At 42.1% G+C, this 22,146-nt stretch overlaps 1 protein-coding gene across 16 annotated transcripts in view; it reads right to left on the bottom strand.

The window, feature by feature from the left end:
• The window catches only part of MACF1 (microtubule actin crosslinking factor 1), a 341,865-nt gene that overhangs the window by 282,155 nt on the left and 37,564 nt on the right, over positions 1–22,146 (bottom strand). Inside the window, exon 1 of one of the 16 annotated variants that reach the window (XM_040469728.1) lies at positions 1,861–1,999. The exons of the other annotated variants lie outside the window; for them this stretch is intronic. Coding sequence (XP_040325662.1) covers positions 1,861–1,912 — 52 coding nt within the window. The 5' untranslated portion in view covers positions 1,913–1,999. Of the gene's footprint in view, positions 1–1,860; positions 2,000–22,146 lie in introns of those variants that run through there. 16 annotated transcript variants of the gene reach the window in all.

Below are 22,146 nucleotides of genomic sequence, written 5' to 3'. Positions count from 1 at the left end.
AGTTAACTCGGTTCATTCTTGCTAAGACCTGCCTGATGCCTGATGAGCTTGCAGAGCCCCAAACCAAAAGGGATTGGCTCAAGCTCTCAGGAGTCCTGGGGGGAAAAATGTTTACATGGTGTGGTAGGGAGACAAAAAGGAAGAAAAGGTAGAAATTAGTAGAATAGTACTTTACAGTTGTATATCTCTTTATAGCCTGCAAAGCTCTTCTCATATACGTTCTCTTAGAAACAGTTCTTCAACACATAATGAAAGAAGGGAAAATATCTACAGACCCTGGCAGGATGGGAGTCCAGGTCTGCTGCCATTCCCTCATCCCTGTTCCTCTCTCTACCTCTCTTACTCTCTCTGCACCCACCCCATGGTTGCTCTGGATCCAGAATCTAGACTGCTGGTGAAAGAGGGATGGTTTGAGCACTTCCTAAGCAGATGGAAACAAAATCATCTATGAATTACAGAAGAGAAAGTAAAAAGATTTCATCTATCTTCTTCCTTAAGAGCCAAAAAGAGGCCTGAATTTTTCTCATCTGTGGTCAGCAAAGAGTTGGACAATCATGTAAAGCAGACATTATTCTCTTTAAATATTATTTTATTAAAAAGTTACCTCCTTTAGGGGTGCCTGGATGGCTCAGTTGGTTAAGCGTTCGACTTTGGCTCAGGGCATGATCTTCCGGTTTGTGGGTTTGAGCCCCACATCAGGTTCTGCACTGACACTGCAGAGCCTGACTGGGATTCTCTCTTTCTCCCTGTCTCTCTGCCCCTTCCCCACTCATGCTTTCTCTCTCTCTCTCTCTCTCTCTCTCTCTCTCTCTCTCAAAATAAATAAATAAACTTAAAAAAAAAGTTACCTCCTTTAAAGTCAATGATTTACCCTTTACATGCCATCTCTGGCCTCCAACCTGCATTCCTCCTCCCCCACCCCCTACCACTCCCCACTCCTGCTCTCTCCAGGTGGGACTCTGACTCACTATACACACAGGTGACTGGAAAACCTGACCCAAGAAACAACTACACCTAGGTGAGGCTGCAGTGCCAGATGGCAAAAGCCCTCCACCCACACTGCCCTGGGAGTATCCTGAGCCCTGCTCAACTCAAGAGAGCAGGGGAGAAGACGCTTGTTGGGATGAGCACTAGGTGTTATACATAGGGGATGAATCACTGGAGTCTACTCCTGAAATCATTATTGCACTATAGGCTAACTAACTTGAATGTAAATTAAAAAATAAATAAATGAAAATTTTTAAAAAAGAAACAAAACAGATAAACATAGGAGGAAAAAAAAAGGGGGGCAAACCAGAAAACAGAATCTTAACTATAGAGAATAAACTGAGGGTTGATGGAGGGGAGATTGGTGGGGAGACGGGTATTAAGGAGGGCACATGTGATGAGCATAGGGTACTGTATGTATGTGATGAATTACTAAATTCTACTCCTGAAACCAGTATTACCCTATAAGTTAACTAACTGGAATTTAAATAAAAACTTGAAACTAAAAAAAAAAATACAAATAAAATAAATAAGTAAATTATCAAACCAAAAAAAAAAAAAAAAAAAAAGAAAGAAAAGAAAGAGAGCAGGAGACATTTCTTCATTGTCCATTCAACATTGAAGCAAGAGAACAGACTGCTACTGAAGTAGCAGAAACGATCCCCTCCTGGTCACCCACCATCACACTTACAATGCTAGCCTTTCTGTGTCATTGTGGGAACACACACAAAAATATGGCCAGCTCAGAGTAAGACGGTTTTCCAAACTCCTGAGCAGCTGATGGAAAGGAAAGACGCCCGCATAACACACAACACAGTAAGCATTCACAAATTCAGCAAGGAGAAAGGCAGGGAGCCAGAAGCCTCATTGTACCTCTAAGGTTGTTGAGTCCCTCCAGGAACTTCTGGTACTTGTAGGCGTTCATGCCCCTGCTCAGCTGTGTTGGTTCAGTGGCTAGAAGTAGGCAGCATGGCACAGTGACAGCTGAGAAGTGAGAGCGTTTGAACGGACTGATCTCTAAGCCCCCGTGCTTGCTAGCCCCCAAGAACTGGACTTTGACCACATTTATAAGTGACGTCACCAGAGAAGCCTCATTACATTACAGGGCTTTGTGCTCCCTCATTTGTTGCAGTGAGCGGAAATACCTCCCCAGGAGAGGACAGCCCCTCCTTTGTGCAAAAGAGGAAGGAGACCACAACAGGCCCCTGCCTATCATCTGCCACCTCATCTGCCACCTTCTCTCTAGACTCCAGCCCAGGATCCACTGGGATTACCGTTCCCCTGGTTAAAACTCTAGGACACGGGTTAGGGGTTCATCTAACATTTGAGAACGAAACCTTTAAAGGGCCACACTCACCACAAGCATGTCACTACAACAGGAGCTCTTGGGCAAATATCACATGGCAATGGGGCAGGTTTTTACAAAATAAACAACCAACTCTGCACTCCCCTTACAGCAGTGATGTTTACAGAATGGAACACAGCCATACACAGGCAAGACACTGCTTATCAACACAGTCCAAGGCAGGAAGACAAAAGCAGAAACTCTGAGGCCCACTCCCTAAGTGCTAAACTGTAAAGCCCACTTGCTAAGTGCTAAATGCACAATTCGGGGGGCAGGACCTTCTCCATAGATAACTAGGGGACAAGTGAAGTTCAAACACCACCCTCACAGCTTCCCACTCCAGGGCACTATTCCACTTAGCTAATTTGTTTTTGGTTTTGCTTTAATGATGTCAGTAGCTGCTGTAAATTTCCTTCTACTCAATTAGCCTCAAAAAGATGACCCCCCCCCCCCCAAGTAATCACAGGCTCTTCGGATAAGCTACATAGATTATGTAATAAGGGGGAGAAAACCTGAAATTTCTATAGTATCTCATTGTAAGAAATTCAAAATGGTTCGTCTGCATCATTATGTTCATCTTTGAATATGTCTTTACGAAAATAACTGTAAATCTGATTTTACATATGAGAAAACAGGGTAAGCAATCTGCCTAAAAGTCACACTCTGGTGCTCTGGCTCATCTTACCATGAAAGCCTTCGCATTCTAGAAATCCATGGGCAATCAACTGAGTCAGACACCACAGAGGAACAACCCCTCATAAAGAAGACACCCCTCTCCCAGGCCTGAATGTTTTCTGAACAACCTGCCATGCAGGCTGCCATTCAGTGCCTTGGGGTAGAACTCAAAGTGTGTCAGATATAATGTTGCACAAAACTCCCAATTATGCAGGTTGGGTGCAGGTGAAGAAACTGTATAAGGAGCATTGTGAAAACAAAGAAAAAAGAGAGTGTTCCCACTTAAAAAGATCAGGCTAAGTAATATTAACAGCTGCTAAGATAATAGAAAGGGGAACATTTTTAAATAATAAAAATATCCAACCTAGGCTTTTGTGCCTTCTTATGCTACCAGTCAGTCAATAGTCACAAGGTAGCCAATCACTGTATGCAGATCTAAGTATTTATGAGAAGTCAAGGGCAACACAATACATGGTTCCTTTTCTCAAAAGAACAATTTCATGGGCAAGATTCAACAGTTAAAAGGGACCTTAATGTTTACAGGGCATAGGTTAGACAATGGGATACAGTAAAAAAACTAACAGAAATATAGATTCTGTGGTACATTACTGTAAGAATCACAGTATCTTTAAGGTCACCTAGTCCAACAGACCAGGTCCTTGGATTCCTCATCTGTGAAATAAGGCTGTGGACAGAGAAAGGCAAGCATTAAACAACAGTTCAGATCATGTGTGTCTGTTTCCTAGCATTATTCCACTTATTTCTCCAGGAAGAGAATGGATAATAGAGTACTTGGGTTATAGAGTCAAAATACCTAGATTCCAGAGTCTATCTCAAGATCCAACTTTGCCACAAACTGGCTATGGCAGGCAGGAGCCCCAAATTCCTATAAAACACTAATTGTTCTTTTCTGTTTAGGTCACAAACTCTAGTGAGAACCTGATGAAAACTAAGGATACTCTCCCTAGAAAAAGGCATATATTCATCTACATACAAACTTTTGTTTACAAGTGGAGAGGGGTCAATGAATCATAGGTAAAGAACCTCTGAACTGATCTCTAAGACCTGTTCTGTGTCATGATCTGAAAGCAATCAACGTAGTGCAGGTGAATATAAGAATGTAAAGGAATGATCAATTAGCCCGAGCAGAACTGGGTCCTATTGCTTTAACACCACTATAAAATCCCACTCAGAGACTCCTCCCACCTGAAGGAGCAAAGCAGTCCAGACGACAGGAATCTAACAGCAGGAAAAACTGACTTTTAAAATAGCTACTCGAACTAAGTGCATTTAAAAGACAACACATGCTGGTTTGTCATTTCCTCTGTGTGTTTCACCATTGAAATTGTTTAATAACATTTTATCAGATAAAAATTAAACAAAAACAAGGATGTTTGGAATTATAAAGCGAGTGATGGTTCCAATTTGAGGCTTTGGGGAAAGGGGCGGGGGGGTGGGGGGCAGCCTGGACTCCAGTTGTATTCTTCTTGCAGATCAGAGACCGTTCCTCAGAATCAAAGCATTTCAAAGCACCACAGTCCAATACCTCTACATGCTCTTTGTGGCTGTTCATCTTTTATCCTCATAGGTCCCACACGGTGAATAGTGAGGTGTTACCTCAGGTGGCAAGAGAAATTCTGCCCTAGGTTCCAGACCAAGATGGACAATGTAAAAGACTCAGGATCTGGCAGTCAAATAGGGCCTCTCTGGCCAGCTGCTGACAGGGAGAAAAACAGCCCTGCTGTCTCCAACAGCCCTTACAAAGGCACAGACACCTCAGAACTAAGTGGAACTTGACTGAATGAAGGCAGATCGAGAAATGCAGAGGACAGAGCATGAGATGTGGTCCTTAGAGCTTCTGGCTCTATAGTGACAGGATGGCAGTTAAAAAGGAACACCTGCCCTGCCCTTGAGTGGGCTCAGGGACACCAGAACTTAGGTGGGTGGAGTGAAGGCCTGAGTCAGGTCCAGGATACAAATCCTGAAACAGCAGGACAAGTCTTCCAGCAGTCTCCTTACAACTGAGGAGAAAGTTCTAGGCCGATGAAGAGAGAGAAAGTCCTATCTTGGAGTTCACACAGTCCCCCAAAACTCCTCTACAAATCAATAACTTTCAAAATCCCTTTGAAGCAATCTTTCTTCTAAAAACAGAGGTCCTTCTTCCACAAGGCCCCCTCATGTCAGGGTCAGGGAAGCAAAACCTAAGCAGCCAGTTTAAGGAATTCACCCAGCCATTCATTCTGTGTACATTTGTTGTGTACTCACCATGCAGCAGGCACTATAGGTGCCGGGAACGCAAAACTCAAAAGTCTAATGAGATGGAGAGCAGGACAAAAAAGGAATCAATCTGTCTGCTCAGATTCACAGAAGATGAGGGTCATAGGTGGTCCAACTGAAGGCACAGCTGACTTCCAACTGCTCACTCTCTAGACCAGCCCTAAAGACAAGAGGTTTAGGAACATGAAAGGTAACTCTCTTCATATAAATGTATCTATCCATTTTCTTTGAGGCCAGTTGCTCCTGTTACTCCAAAGCAGCTGCTGGCCCAGGAAGACAGCAAAAATGTCTCCAGTGACTTAAGAAGTCAGTAACAAAAGCAGGTGCCAGGTTCATGGTCCTATTCAGGGAGCAACAAAGATCACTTTCTTCATTGTCTCCCCCTGGCAGCAGTGTCTGAAGGAGAAAGGGATTGAATTACACCTTGTCCCTCTGGACTGCTAGAGAGAAAATGAGTTTACCATCTGAAGAAAGAGTTGTCCCCAGGGCCAGGGCCGCCTCTGCAGGGCTGAGGAACAGAAGACAAAAGAAGTCAGACCTCATGCTTAGAAGGAGAGAACTGAAATGGCAAGACCAAGGGAGGCTTTAAAGGGAACTAAGTGCGGGTCTGGCAGCAAAGGTCCAAGAAACTCTGCCCACTCTGTGCTGACCCCAGGCTTGGGGAGGTACTTTGTGTGGAGCAGACTTATGATTTGGGGTCTGACAATGAGCTTAAAAAGGCCTTGTGCTTTAGGCCACACACCCTCAAATCAGTTCTCTCTCCTTGATCCTTTTCTTTTTGGCCGTGTGGTTCGCGGAAAAATGGGTGAATCCTATGAGTCCTCTCCTCCCTACAGTGGTTATGTAATATTACAAGACCAGACAAGGTGAAAGGCACTGACCAATTGGGAGGGAAGGCAAAAATACCTGCTCTTAAGGTAAATCTGTGTCTTCCATGACCTTGGATTCTAGCTCTACCTGAGACCAAAATTCCCTTCTACATTTATAACATCATAAAGTAACCTAAAAGCCTCATTGGGGGGACCTAAGAAAAAGGTCAGAGGTAAGAGTCACCTACTACTGGAACAAGGTTATGGATCTCCAGCAGAGAGATAGGAGAGAAGGACTTTTATTTCAACAAAAGTCTCCTGACACAGCCACAGGCATTCAGGTGTAATAGAGACCAACAGTATCCCCTTCCTCCAGGAACAGCTTCTCTCATCAAATCCATCAGGATCCAGAGGACACAAAGGTAGGCGCCTGCTGAGGAACACCGTATTTAGTTATTCTGACAAACCTGTGGGGAAAAAGTGCTTGGTGGCTCAATTCACCTGAGCACTTCCACCAGCAAATAAAACAAGTCTCCAAGACGACAGGCCACCAACTTCCCAGAGCATTCCTATGTTGCTTTTGAGTAGAGGAAGGAGGGAAAATAAACATTATTGAAAACTCAGATTGTAGACACTAAAAATAGCATAATGGAATTTTCCTTTGAAGCTGCCTTTTCCTAAAAATGAGGTTATTAAAAAAAAAAAAAAAAAAAAAAAAAGCCCAAGACAGACTGTATAGTGCTGACTTCAGGATGGCAGGGTAAGAGTTCTTAAGAAACTTATTACCTTGAGTCTAAGATAATATTCAGTGTGGGGCGCCTGGGTGGCTCAGTCAGTTAAGCAGCCAACTTCAGCACAGGTCATGATCTCATGGTTCCTGGGTTTGAGACCCACTGTCAGGCTCTGTGCTGACAGCTCCGAGCCTGGAGCCTGCATTGGATTCTACATCTGCCATTCTCTCTGCCCCTCCCCCGCTTGCACTGTCTCTCTCAAAAATAAACATTTTTTTAAAAATCTTTTAATGTTTTATTTTATATTTGAAAGAGAGACAGAGCAAGAGCAGGGGAGGGGCAGAGGGATGGAGACAGAATCTGAGGCAGACTCCAGGCTCTGAGCTGTCAGCAGAGTCCGACACAGGGGGCAAAACCACGAGCAGTGAGATTATGACCTGAGCCGAAGTCGGAAGCTCAACCGACTGTGCCACCGAGGAGCCCCAAAATAAATAAACATTTAAAGAAATGTTTTTAAATAGGATAATATCCAGTGGGAAAACATCACAATGTTAAGGAGGTGCTAAAAGTACTTAATAGGTAAAACCTCAATAGGGGTGCCAACAACTAATGAGTAGTGGGTACATAAACATCTGCTATAGTGTTATCTATACTCATCTACATGCTTGAAATATTCATAATAAAAATTAAAGTCATGGATCAAACCATCCATCAAATTTATAAGTATGTATACTATTTGGCCCAGCAATTCCACACCTAAGAATTTTTCCTATAGATATACATTTGCAAAATGATAAGTGTACAACAGCTTTTTCATTACAGAATTTTATAACAAAAGAGTGTCCATCAGTAGGTAACTGGTGAATGTTTTATTTTATATTTGAAAGAGAGACAGACAGAGCATGAGCAGGGGAGGGACAGAGACAGAATCTGAGGCAGGCTCAGCAATTCCATCCATATAATGGAATAATAAGCAAGAGGGAAAAAGAGAAGGTCTTTATGTGCTGAAATGGATTAATTTTCAAGATCTAATAAGTAAAACAAAGAAAAGTCAAACAGGGTGTACATTAGCCTCTCATTTATGTTTGTTTAAAAAGGAGGGAAGAAAAATATATAGAATTTAGATTGCAGAAAGTCAGGGATTTTTATCTACTTTCTTCACTGTTTATCCCCAGAGCCTAGCATGGTACCTGGCATGTAGTAGGGGCTCAACAAATATTTGCTGAATTACTTTCTTAAATAAATAAGTGCACACATCATCTCTGGAAGGCACAAAAAGCTGACAATATTGTCTTCAGGGAAGGGGAAAGGATGGCTGGAGTGAAAGATTTTTCACTGTACTTTCATCTTTTTGGACCTTCTGAACAGTCAATTATGTGAACATATTACCTAGTCAAAAAATAAATGAAAGCCAAGAATTCGAGATTCTAAATCCTGATCCCGGCACCGCCACTGACCACATACCTACTCACTCCATCATTCATACAGCCAACGAGCCTGCCCTGGCCAAATCGGTACACCCCTGAGGGTGAAGTTGAAGAGTTCAGGGCCACCGCTCAAGCATCTTATGATCTAGTGAGTGAGACAAGCAAGTGCACCAAGATGCAATACAGTGCGGCTGATGCTGGTAAAGGTACATGGACGCAAAGAAGCACATGGAAGCCTAGGGAAGGCCTCCCAAAACAGATGCTGCTGCAACTGGAACTTTGGGGCCAGACAGAACCGGATTGATGGGGACAGGAGTGCTGTAGACAGAAAAAGCAAAGCAGAAACATGAGAGAGCACGATGCATTTAAGGAACTTAAAATAGTTTGACATAGCTAGAGTGTAGGGTACTCTTTCCCCTGGAAGAATAATGGCAGGACATGAAAGCTTTGCATGCCATGCTAAAAACAAAACACATTTCATCCTAAAGGCAATAGGAAGCCGAGTGACTATTTTTTTTTAATCATTAGATTTTAAGTTCATAAAGCATATTCTAGCAGCTGTGAAAATGAGGGAAGCAAGACAGAAGGGAAAGAAACCAGTTAGGACACTATCACAGTTACACAGTGAGAAATAATAGACTCATAACAAAGAAAACAGTCCTGGGAGTGGGAAGAAAGGAAGGAGTGTGAGATCTCAAGTAGAATTATACAGCATGTGATTACTGTTTCGTTTGAGCTATAGTGTTGGGTGGACACACCAAGTGAGGGAAGATTCTCAAATGATTCCCAAATATCTCACCTGTGTGACTGGGAATGGGAGAGAAAAAAGCAGATTTGCCGGGGTGAGGATGAACAATTCATTGTGGAACATGCTGAGTAAAAGGCACCTATAAGATATGTAAAAGAAGTCCTCCAACACTCAGAGATACGTGCATGCAGATCAGGAGAGAGAGCTGACCCAGCAGTTGAAAAAGGAGCATAAGGGGCGCCTGGGTGGCTCAGTGGGTTAAGCGCCCGTCTTTGGCTCAGGTCATGATCTCACAGCTCGTTGAATTCAAGCCCCACGTCGGGCTCTGTGCTGAAAGCTCAGAGCCTAGAGCCTGCTTTGGATTCTGTGTCTCCCTCTCTCTCTGCCCCTCCCCTGCTCATGCTCGCTCGCTCACTCTCTCTCTCAGAAATAAACATTTTTTTAAAAATTAAAAAAAAAAAGAAAATATGAGTATAAGATCACTCAAGAAAACTATGTGGAGGGCCAAAGACAAAATCCTAGAAAGCATCTTTATTTAAAGGAAAATAAACTTGTAAACGAAGGAAGAAAATCAGGAGAGGATAAAGTCACAAAAAGTTAGGGAAGGAAAAACTTTTCTTTTGAAGTTTATTTATTTATTTTGAGAGAGAGAGAAAGCATGAATCAGGGAGGGGCAGAGAGAGAGAGAATCCCAAGCAGGCTCTGCACTGTTGGCACAGAGCCTGATGCCAGGCTCAAACCCACAAACAAGATCATGACCAGAGCCAAAGTGGGACACTTAACCAACTGAGCGACCCAGATGCCACAGGAAGGAGAACAGGGCATTTCATAGTCTCAAGTACACAAAAAAGGTCATGTAAGATTAAGGCTGAAAAATTCCCACTGGATTTGGCAATTAGGAAGTGATTAATGACCTTGGCAACAGCAATTTCAGGACAGTGGAGGGGGTTGAAAACTAAAGGGCAGGGGATATATACTGCACTTAAGAATCTCGGAGGAAACAAAGAACATGGCTCTGAAAGGGGAAACACTTAACATCTTTTGTTTTCCACTTCACCTCCCATAATATATCTGCATATTTAAGAAAAATAAGTAGAAGAATGTCCATAAATAGTGTTAGCACTTTATTAGGTGTTAGGTGTAGAATGATAACAATCCAACTTATTTTTTTTTTTAATTTTTTTTTTCAACGTTTATTTATTTTTGGGACAGAGAGAGACAGAGCATGAATGGGGGAGGGGCAGAGAGAGAGGGAGACACAGAATCGGAAACAGGCTCCAGGCTCCGAGCCATCAGCCGAGAGCCTGACGCGGGGCTCGAACTCACGGACCGCGAGATCGATGCCTGGCTGAAGTCGGACGCTTAACCGACTGCGCCACCCAGGCGCCCCCCAACTTATTAATAATATTACATTAAAGCTGGTTCCATTTACTCCACAAATCACCAAATATTTTTGGACCCTTATGTGCTGGCAATGTGGGAGATTAAATGGAGTTTATGATACTCAACTCAAGTTAGTTGTCAACCTCGAGAAGCTTCCAATATTGTAGAAGAAAATAATGCGTATGTACAAACAGGATACTAAAGTACAATATGAAAGATACAGAAAAAAAATGACCACTAGCATTTAATAAATTAGGAACTAATACCCAGTGGGGGTGATCAAAGAAGGTTTCCTGGAAGGCTCTGAGGTGGGCTGTGACCAATGGGTGAGTGCCACACGGCAGACACAGCAAGTGAAGGCTCTCCAAGAAGACAGTCTTGTCTGGCTTAGATCTGAGGAGGCACCTGGAGAGGATGCTGGAAAGGCTATTTATTGTGTAGGACTTTAAACAGGCTGAGATGACTGAGCCCTGCCTCTCTTCTGACTGCTGCAGTACAGTGCCAACCGCCTACGGGGCATTTCCACCTGAGCATGCCACAGCAACTAGAACTCAGGTTATTAAAAGTGGACCCACAGCTTCCCTCCCCAAATTGATACCTCCTTTTAATTTCCCACTTTGAATAATGGCACACTTTACTCAACCCACCATCCAGTCCTGTCAGTTCTTCCCACCGCCTTTCATCATCTTCTCCTTTATCCAACAGCTGTCCTCTCCTGTCTAATCCTCATTACCTCACACCTGAATTGCTAAAATGGTCTCCAAAAAACAGATTTCTCTCCTTCTCATTCCAATCCATGTTGCACGTGGCACAACATCAGTCTTCATAAAACACCGCCTTAATTAAATCATTCCAATACATAAAATCTCCAACAGCAACGCAAAACCTACCACAGGAAAAAAAATCTCAATGAAGTATAAAAACTCAACTACATGGTACAACTTTGGCAGAGAGTAGTTAAGCAAAAATATATCTAAAATGTTGTAAAGCATGCAATGAATTTTGATTCTGCAATTTCACTTTTAGGAATTTATACAAAAGAAATGTGGCTAAGTGTGCAAAGAAAAAATATATATACAAGTATATTCATCTCATTGTTTAAAACATCAAATGCAGAAGTACCTAAAAGTCCAACAATAGGGTATCAGCTCAAGGGCAGTACACCCATGCAATGGAATATTAACAATACAAATTATTATATAGATACATATTTTTTGACACTGATATTCACCACAGAGTAAAGAAAACTAGTTACATATATATATATTTTTATATATATTTTATATATTAATTATATATTCTTAAATATATTTATATATATATATAGTTACATATATATATATTTATAAAAAAACATCTGAAAGAAAATATGGCAAAACATTTACAGTGGTTATCCAAGTGATGAGATTTCAGGGGACTTTAATTTTTAAGATTTTAAAGTAATCTTTTTTTTAATGTTTATTTATTTTGAGAGAGAGAGAGAGAGAATACGTGAGTGGGGCTAGGGACAGAGAGAAAGAGAGAGAGAGAGAATCCCAATGAGGCTCTGCATTGTCAGCGCAGAGCCTGACGCAGGTCTCGATCTCAGGAACTGTGAAATCATGGCCTGCGCCAGAACCAAGAGTCAGATGTTTAACCAAGTGAGCCACGCAGGTGCCCCTATTTCTAAGTAATCTCTATACCCAACGTGGGGCTGGAACTTACAACCCTAAGATCAAGACTCTCATGCTCTATCAACTGAGCCAGCCAGGCACCCCTAGGCAACTTTAATTTTCTAGTTTTCATTACTTCATAATTTTCATACAGTAAACACAGATACTTTATGAAATAAAAAGAGGAGAGGAGATTCTATCACAACTAATATCCAATATAGCATAGCTCTTTTATACTTTGCAAACGTGGAGACAGCAGAAACTTTGTATACAACCCAAATTCCATCAAGTGTATGGCACCAAAGAAACAAGGATGAAGAAGGCATAAGTCTACCCTCATTAAACTCATGGTGTAAAGGAGCCAGACGATTAAACAGATAATATAAAATAAGTACTATTACAAAGGGATGTAAAAAGTACCATGAGAACTCAGATGAGAAGATAAGTTCAATTTTTCCTGGTTGAGGTAGGGGGAAAGAAGCTGAAACACCATAAAAAGTTAGTTACTTTTGAGCTGGAATGAAAGATTACAGTATGAACAAGAGTTTGTGAGGCAGATGGAGCAGAAATAACAGCCAAGGCACAGGAAACCGTATAAACACGGGATGAAACTGAGAATCATATCCATTCTAAGAAGTCTGAACTTCACCCTGTGAAGGAACAGAAAGCAATGAGCACTGGAGTTCTTAACAAGAGATAAAGTGTAAGACTCAACCACACGGTACAACTTTCATGGAGAGTAGTTCTGCAAAATGTATCTAAAAAAAATTTTTGTAAGTATGCAATGACTTTGGACCCTGCAAAAGTCACTGGCAATATGCCAAAGATGATAAGGATCTAAAATAGGGCAGTGGATCCAACCAGGATGGATGGATGGGAAAGGATGGATGTTGAGATGTTTCTGAACTAGAACAAACAGAATGTAGCGTCTAATCAGACATGGAGAATGAAGAAGACAAAAAACAAACCCAAATTTCTTAGCTCGGGCAAACAGGTGCAGAGTGATACTGGTGTCAGAGACAGGGTACACAAGAAGAGAGGCAGGTGTGGTTGGGCAGGGGAAAGAAGAGGGATGATGATGACCTTGGTTTTGCATATGTCAATTAGAATATCTGCAAACTCTGAAGTAGAAAAGGGCAGTAGTTATTTGTAAATACAACTCTGGACCCCGGAGAAAAGCCCTTAGAGATACTGAGAGTCATCACCATACAGACAATGTTGATAAATGAAATCACCAGAGTCACTAAACTCATCCAGGGAGAGTGCACAGAGGGACACGGAAGAAAGAGGGCCATAGGGGATCAAATGTTATGACAAGGTCAAAGGGCATGAGAAGTGAAGGAGACTCTGGAACTCTGCAAGTAGATCACCATGAGTGATGGAGACTTCAGTTGGGATGGTGGTCAAGCCCAGCTACGGGGGTCAAGATGACTAGTGGTTTAAAAAAAAAAAAAGGCAGAAAGAAGAAGAGACCAGTTTAAAAGAATTTTAAAAGAATTTCTGTCCTAGAATGGAGGAAACCTGAACATATTTACAAGGAGTCACTAGGTGGGGAAAGACAACAATACAAGCCATGTACATGCCCAGAAGCCTGCCTATGACACAGGGAGAATGCAATGAGGACTGGAAAATGACAGGTGCACTGAGAGGCAGAGCCACGGGAAGTGCAAGACTACTTGACTTGTTGAGAGTTACAAGGTAGGGTGGGGAGCAGCAAGTCTGAGGAGAGGAGAAAGTTTGGAATGGATGCTGTTAGGGAAAGGGAGCGGGAGTCAACCAGGAGAGAAGAGAAAGACTTCAGGGCAGGGTTCAGAGTCAAGCTGTGGCTGGAGCTCTTAAATCTGTAAAGAAATCCGTCAGCACAATGCTATGCAGCAGAACTCGGTAGCTGGGTAGAGAAAACGAACCTGGGTCCAGCTTCGAGGAGAGGAAAGGAAAGGAAAGGAAAGTGTGGCAAAAAGAGACTTGGAGATGCCAGGACAGGTGTTGTCATATAGGCTACAGGTGGGGAAGGCAAAGGCACCATTCAGAGGCTGAAAGACTGGAAAACAGGCAGAGACCAGGTTCCGTAGGCATAAAGGAATAGAAGCAGAAGAATGAAGCTTGTGACCAGACTCTGGGATTTTCGGTGGGGGAGGTGCAATTTCACATCATCTCAAATACTCTTCCCCTAGAAACAGCCATTTACACAATCCAAATTGATGCCATGCTGACTTCTGAGCCGTGCTCTGATATGTAACCTAGTTCTCCAGACAGGGCTTTCACTTCAAAGGCTGTCAGGAGTTCCAATGAGAGAATGGCAGGATTGAGTCCTCCCACCCTTCTTCCTTCCTGAACTTTGAGATTGACCTGGATATCTGGGTGCATTATCAGTAACTTCTGCTTATTGACTGGGAGATTATAGCAGTTGTCATGTGTGTGGAGTTGTTGAAAGTAAAAGTTTAAGAAACTGCCCAATTGCTAGTTTAGCAATTCCCTCAGGGTCCTGGAGTCAGCTGATGTAGGACAGGCGTCATGGGCCCTTCTCAGGGCCTCGGGCCCTTCCCCCACTGCTAAAGGACAACAGTAAGCATAACAAATCAAACATAATCACATTTAACAGGGAGGCAGGAATGGGGTTTGCTAAAAGATAGGTGACATCTAAGACTGAGGTAGGAAAGTGAGTTCACATCCTTTCACTGTAAAGCCTGAATCTAATGCTTGTCTTACAAGGACAGGAAAACCTAAACAAGCTACTTGCTCATTCCCTAAAGATCTAGGTGCTCACACAGCCTATTATCCCAGCCTCTACAAAAAGAAAGACAAAATCCTCTCAGTGGGTGAGCCACAACATTGCCACCAAAAGGGGCTGTGGGCTTATAACGGTAATTCGCTCTAAGAGCCCCAGCTTCCTTCCAAACCTTCTCCTCTCACCCAAAAACAAAGGGTTCAATGATCACAAAAGGTAATTTCTTATATTAAAGTACACTGACGGAAGGATTGAGATTTCAAGGATGTCTATCCGGATAAGCATCTGGAATTTGGCCTCCACATCAGCCTGGTCAGCCATTCCATTTGAACTCGAGATGGACCCTGCTGTGTGAGACAAAAAAAAGTGACTCCAAATGTTTGTTTAATGCAGCTCTGGTTCACCTTCACTTGGGTCACCGCCTTCTTTTGCTCACAAACACTTAATTGTCTCTGAAAAGTAGGTCAGTGCCTTGTGGAACAAGCTGGAGGGGGGGTTAAGACCCAGCCTATCATTCCAGCAGGCCTGGAGAGGCCCAAGCCGTGTCTAGGAGACCAAGACCAGTCAACAATGTATTAATGCCAAGAGTGCTCCAGGTGCTCCAGGAGGCAACCTGGCTACTGCCATTCCTAGGTAGTGTGATTCAGCAGACTGGGAGAGCAGAAGATGCCCAGGATGGGGGGCGCGTGAGGTTCATGTGAGTCCAAGAAATACTTGTCCCACTCTGATGGCTAATGAGGTGTCCCTAACCATCCCTGAATGGAGGGGGCAAGAGGTGAACAATCAGAATGCTAAACTCTTCCTCACTGTCCATATGGTCTCTTCTGTAGAATACCAAGCATTGCTCAACCATAAATGGAGCTGTCTGAACGTCTCCCCACTCCTTTCCCAAATATTTTCTTCAGTACACCCAAAAATAAACACTGCTCCTTGCCCATGAGCTAGAGGTACATTCTTAGCTCTGTAAGTTGACCTATGAACATGGCTGATGATGAAGAAGGGGTTAAAGTTTTTTAACAGGACACGGCTTGTTCCTGGGTCCAAATACTCCATCCACCCAGAATTCTAAAGTGGGAGAGAGACATCCCCCTCCAACCTCCTCCAACTTCTAACTGGCTAGTTTACTAAATATAGGATATTGCTTCAAAGTCAAAAAGAAGGGGCCCAGGGAAATGAGGCGACAGAGGGCTGGCAGTCTGGGAAATAGCTACCCAAGGGTCAGCTGTCCAGCTGGCTCTGGAATCTGAAAACTTCCAAACCCAACAACTGCCTTTCTCAGCAAGAATCAAAAGTATGTGAATCAGCTGTGGAGGATCAAGGCTGCAGAGCCCAGTCTCAGAAGCCAATACCAAACCACTTCCTTGGTCACTGTTCCCCACAAAGAGCAAACTGCCAGGAACTTCACCGTCAGACCAGCTACCAACTCTAAGACAGACGAATGAGAAAAGGAGTTGGTTATCTCCTTGGCAAACAAAGTGCAGACATCTCTCTCTTTCTCTACCTCTCTCTCTCTCTCTCTCACCCTGTCAATCCCTCCAATTCTCTGGCTGTAAAACCCAAACCATTGATAATGCCAATTTTTCAAAATTCTGATTATACAACTTTCTATTATCTTCAAGTCCCACGTACCTCTCCTCCTTCTGATCCCCCACTGCTTCTCCTGCGCCACAACATATGCACACTTCACCTCTAAGGTACTTTAGAGTCGGAACCACATGAACTAATAACCTGATCTCACACTATTTTTATTATTTATTCAATGTAAGTCTAGTCTTTGTTACTAGACTATAAAATCATGTCTTATCACCATTATTATAGTTAACAATGCATGTTTACTGTAAGCCAATAACCATTCTGAACACTTTACATGTATTATTTCATTCAATCTCCATAAGAATCCTATGATGTAGGTACTATCAACATAGCCACCTTACGGATGAGGACTGAAGCACAGACAGGCTTACAAACTTGCCCAGGCTCACGGTAAATGGCAGAGCTGAGATTCAAATCCTGGCAGCTTAGCTCCAGTCGATGCTCTTAACTGTTATACTCTACACAAGTGGTCCCAGACGAGCAGCAGCATCTCCTGGGAACGTGTTAGAAATGACAAACTCTCAAGCCCTACCCCAGACTTACTGAATCAGAAACTGGGGGGTGGGGCGCAGCAGTCTCTGTTTTAACAAGCCCTCCAGGTGATTCTGATGTGAACCACTTCTCTGCAGTACATTCACAAGCTTCGCTGCTTCTGTTTTTCTTTATTTGAGCCACACCCAAGACAGACAGGAGTCCAGGAGGAACTTAATAGTGTAAAAATATTCAGAACAACTGATTATGGCATAATAGTTAGGAGTGCATGCGGATTCCAGTGCCAACCGCCTGTCACTATGAACCCCAACTCCGTTCCCTACCACTTGTGTGGCCTTGGGCAAGTCACTTAGCCTTCCTGTTCCTCAGTTTCATCAAGTATAAAATGGAAATAAAAACAGTACCTACCTCATTTAGTTGTTGAAAGGATTAAATGAGTTAATATCAGGCAAAGCATTTATAAAGTGAATGCCATATAGGCCCTTATTAACATGGTCGTTGACCCATTTTACAATTAAACCCAACAAATATGTATTAGGCATCTATGTGCTGGGCACTGTGCTATGTAAATGCATTCACCAACATCTCCCTGACTCCTCACCAGCCTTTCAAATGTTTACTGATGCCTTACTGGGCACAATACTCTGTGCTATGAGATATAAAGGTCACAGAGAACAAGGACAGCACAAAATAGTGCACCAGATAAGATATTTTCACAAGTAACTACAGCATACAGTAGCAAGACATAAGAATCATAAGATAGCATTGTTTGGTAGAAAGAACATGGGGTTTGAGGTCATAAGATTTATATTTAGTTCCAGCTGCATGTGACCTCAGGCAAGTCATTTAACCTCCTTGAGCCTCAGTTTCCTCAGCTTTTACATAAAGCAGAAGGGACAAACTATACGGGAAGCTCAAAAGAGCTAATATATGTGAAAAGCATTTTGTAAAAGGCTATATGAATGTAAGCTGTCAGCTATTATTACTATTACTTTTAAGTGAATTTCTTTCAATAATATTATATAAATTCAGAAAGATGATATGATTTCCAGCTGAAGGGATTAGGAAATGCTGCACCAAAAAAAGTGATATTTGAGATGGATGTGGAGGGACAAATCAGATGTAGAAATGGAAGGAAAATCCAGGCAGAGGAAACAGCCTGAGCAAAGCACAGAAGCAGGAAGACACAGGGTACTAGTTCATTCTGCTGGAATAAAGAGTAAAGAGTAATGGGTGATAACATTTAAAAGGTAGGTAAACGATAAACAAGAGGGAAAAAATCTGTTCATTTTCTCCCCTACACACATTTTTGGTAACTCAAGTAGGAGTAATGATAGAACAGTTGGTTAAAATTAGTTTTAGGATTTATCTGTGAGTCTGAAGTATTCAGCACGCCCTCTGCTCCATTTTCAAGGGTTGATTAAGAGCCAGCTATATCGTATGTGTGGAAAATGGAATACCTCTAATTATGTAGTTTGTGCACGGGCCAGTCTGAAAATGATACTGTTATTCCCCATCAAAGCTGCTCATAGGGAATTCAGGAGAAGGACTGCTCACAACTAATTGTTTTGGCCTTTAGGACCTTTCGACATCATTATTCAAATAAGAGAAAGCTATGTTCATCTAACACCAGCTACAAAATGAAGAGCAAAGGGTTCAACCCTTTAGCCATTTCTCAAGTGTTTGTTAGTACCTCTACTGACACACAATATAAAGTACATTCATTTTGTTTTGGTTTTGTTTGCACTCATTGATTTTGTACAACAAATTATTTGATCAAGATCCTTGAGTGACAGGTATCACATAATCTATAGTAGTAAGAATTTGCCGATACAGAAATTGAGGCTTCCAATAGATTGTTTCAGACAAATTTTTAAAGCTTTATATGTTGAAATCATTAAATGAAATAATGTTTAACCTAGTATCTTGTCAAAGAGTAACTGAAAGTAAGAAAATAAATTTTAAAAATTTAAAGAAAGTCCATTTTTAGTTGACAGAGTAAATAAACTTGTTGATTATGCCAAATATTTTTATATTTCAAATCCAACTGCCAGTTTTCATAAAGAAAACATAAGGAAAAAAATATTAACTTCCCAACACGTTAAAGTTCAAAAATCAAACTGAACACTCTTGTGCATGTCTTTACTCCACTGTCATACAAGTGCCCCCTACTGTCCTTTGTATTTAAGCTATGTTTCTCTAAAATAGATTATTTTTTTATTTTCATTTTTAGATCCTCTCCTGTAGTGGCCTTCACAAAGCATATACATAATTCTTTAGTCATACATACTTATGCAATCATAACTGAATAAGACTAAATGTAATCTTTATTAACTTAACATAGAATTAAATATGCTCTGTCTCTGTCTCTCAAAAATAAACATTAAAAAAATTTAAAAAAAATTTTTAAATAAAACAAACTAAGAGTCTAGGGGTGCCTGGCTGGATCTGTCCATAGAGCATGGGACTCTTGATCTTGGGGTTGTAAGTTCAAGCCCCACATTGGGTGTAAAGATTACTTAAAAATAAAATCTTATTAAAAAAAAAAGAGAACCTAGATATGTTGTAACAGCAAGAATCCCATTCATAGTAAGAGCAGAGGAGAGAGGAAGGTAGGCAAAGCTGGTAAGCCACAGGCACTACAAAGCAGTCTATCCTTGGAAAAATTAGATTAGGAAGCAATTTTCCCCCTAGAGCTCTGCCATGCCTGGACCCTCTGTGTGGGCTCCAATGGATCCATCATATGTCAGGCTACTATCAAAATGGGTACCATCATCCACCAGACTCCTACCAAAAATAGGTCCCAGAACCAAAACCGAGAGAAATGAAATTAACACAAAAACAGTGATATCTCTCTTCACTTCATCCTCTTCATCTCAGCTTAGGGACCTCTAACTGTAGGGAATCAATCCAACAATATTAATATGAAAAATAATAATCACATTGTTAGCAACCCAAATGTCCGTCAATGAATGAATGAATGAACAAAATGTGGTATACACATACAAAAGATTATTCAGCCTTAAAAAGGAATAAAATTCTGACACATACTACAATACAGATGAACCTTGAAGGCATTATACAAAGAAGTCAGTTTCAAGAGGAATAAATATTATATGATTCCATTTATAGGAAGCACCAAGGGGCGCCTGGGTGGCTCAGTCGGTTAAGCATCCGACTTCAGCTCAGGTCATGATCTCACAGTCTGTGAGTTCAAGCCCCACACTGGGCTCTGTGCTGACAGCTCAGAGCCTGGAGCCTGCTTCGGATTCTGTGTCTCCCTCTCTCTCTGCCCCTCCCCCGCTCAGGCTCTGTCTCTCTCTCTCTCTCTCTCTCTCTCTCTCTCTCTCTCAAGAATAAATAAACATTAAAAAAAATTTTTTTAATTAAAAAAAAAAGGAAGTACCTAGAGTAGTCAAATTCATAGAGACAGAAAGTAGAATTGTGGTTGCCAGGGGCTGGGGGCACTGGGTGGGAATGAGGAGTTATTGTTTAATGGGTATGGAATTTAAGTTTGGAAGATAAAGTTCTGGAGATGGATGGTAGTAATGGCTGCACAACAGTGTAAATGTACTTAATGGCACTGAATTGTACACTTAAAAATTGTTAAAGTAGGGGAAAAAATGATTAAAGTGGTAAATTTTGTTATGTATATTTTACCACAATTTTTAAAATCATATTGCTATTATGACTCTTTCTAATAAAGACTCCAATTACATACCCACTATGTACCAAGCAACAAGCTTTACATGCATTCATTTAACCTTTACAAAAATCCTGCAAGATAGTTACTATCACCAACATTTGCTACTGAGGAAGTAGAAAAAGCACGCACGCACAGCTCAGAGAGGCTAAGTGACTGTCCAAAGTCACAGAGGTAGTAAGTAGCAGAACCATGATTCCAATGCCTATACCCTTTCCACTGCAAGATACTGCTTTCTGCCCTACAGGGGAAATTTATCTGATACTGTAAAACAGCCCCAAACCAGAAAATCCCTTGAGCAAGGAGAAAGGGCACACAGTCAGCAACAAAAGGACAAATTTACTGTTAAAAGTTAGGCACAGGCTCACTGATTCTATTTATAAGACTGTTCTTTCTCTGATGATCTCCAAGAACTTTAAACGTACCAATTACCCAGCCATGTAAAACCCTGGCAAACTAGAAAAAGTTGTGTTACCACAGAACCTAAAAGTGACTTTTCTCATAACCTACCAAGCAATGTCTTATTTTGTAAGAATTTTTAAGGACTTCTCCAAGGTCCAAAAAGGAAAAAAAATCTAAGAATTAGTATGCTGCGAAATTAAACTCCAGCTCCCCAAACACTAAGCAGAGCTCTGCTACAAGCAAAGTGGATCGTGATCCCTTCCTCCCCAGTCCTCTCTTCTAGTCCTCTGCTCTCACTCCAGATGGATCGGGAACAGGCCAGTCAGGATTGGGCAGGCAGCTCTTGGTTAGGAACACAGAAGCTGCTGTGTGGGTCCACAATGGCGCTGCTCCGAAACCACCAGCTCCCACCCAGCAGAGGAAGCTACAGGGTCTGCTCCTAAGGACGGATGACAGGAAATCTGGAGAGCCAGATTCCCGTCCAGGCTGTGTCTGTCAGGGCTCAAAGGGGCATCCTGCCAGGTTCCATTCCAAGGGTGGGGTCACTTCCACCAGAGACAACAGTGCCTCCCCAGCAGATTCAGGCACCGAAAGGGCTGAGCAGAGGATATGGTGAGAGTGGGATCCACAGCTAGGTCCCCATGAGGGACCAAGGTCTTCTTATCCAAGTGGGAGATGGGACTCTATCACCACAGGTCAGGTAGGAAAGGGATTCAAAACAAACCCTTTAGGTCCTATGTCTCTGCCAGGGGGATGAGGATGCTTGGCTTCATGTATAGGCTTTGAATTCCTCAAACAAAAGCCACTCTGCTGAAAACAAAAGCAGCCTCCCTCCCAGCCCACATCCCAACTGATTTATAGTCAGCAAGTGTCTCCTGGTACTCAGAAAATATGCTATCAAACAGGAAATGAGAAAATATCCACTTCTTCCAGAAGGAAAGGGGAGGAATCACATCCCAGTAGAGACAGGAAATCAGCTGATCAGGATCCAAGCCTTTCTCAGGGAAACAACTGCTCCCTTCTCAAGGCACAGGGTTGTGCAAAGCCTAGTTCCCCTCAGGCTTCAGTCACTCCCTAGGTAAGAATGTCCAAACCTGGCCCATCTTGTTATAGCTCTTTACTAGTTAGGATATTTAGTAGTTAAAAGGGAAAAATAAAGGCATCCCATGCTCAAATGCCAACCAAAAAGCACAT

The sequence above is a fragment of the Herpailurus yagouaroundi genome, unplaced genomic scaffold, assembly GCF_014898765.1.
Source record: "Herpailurus yagouaroundi ecotype Mexico unplaced genomic scaffold, PumYag 77, whole genome shotgun sequence".
Lineage (NCBI taxonomy): Eukaryota > Metazoa > Chordata > Mammalia > Carnivora > Felidae > Herpailurus > Herpailurus yagouaroundi.
The sequence above is the reverse complement of the archived record's forward strand: the minus strand, read 5'-3'. Positions and strand labels throughout refer to the sequence as shown.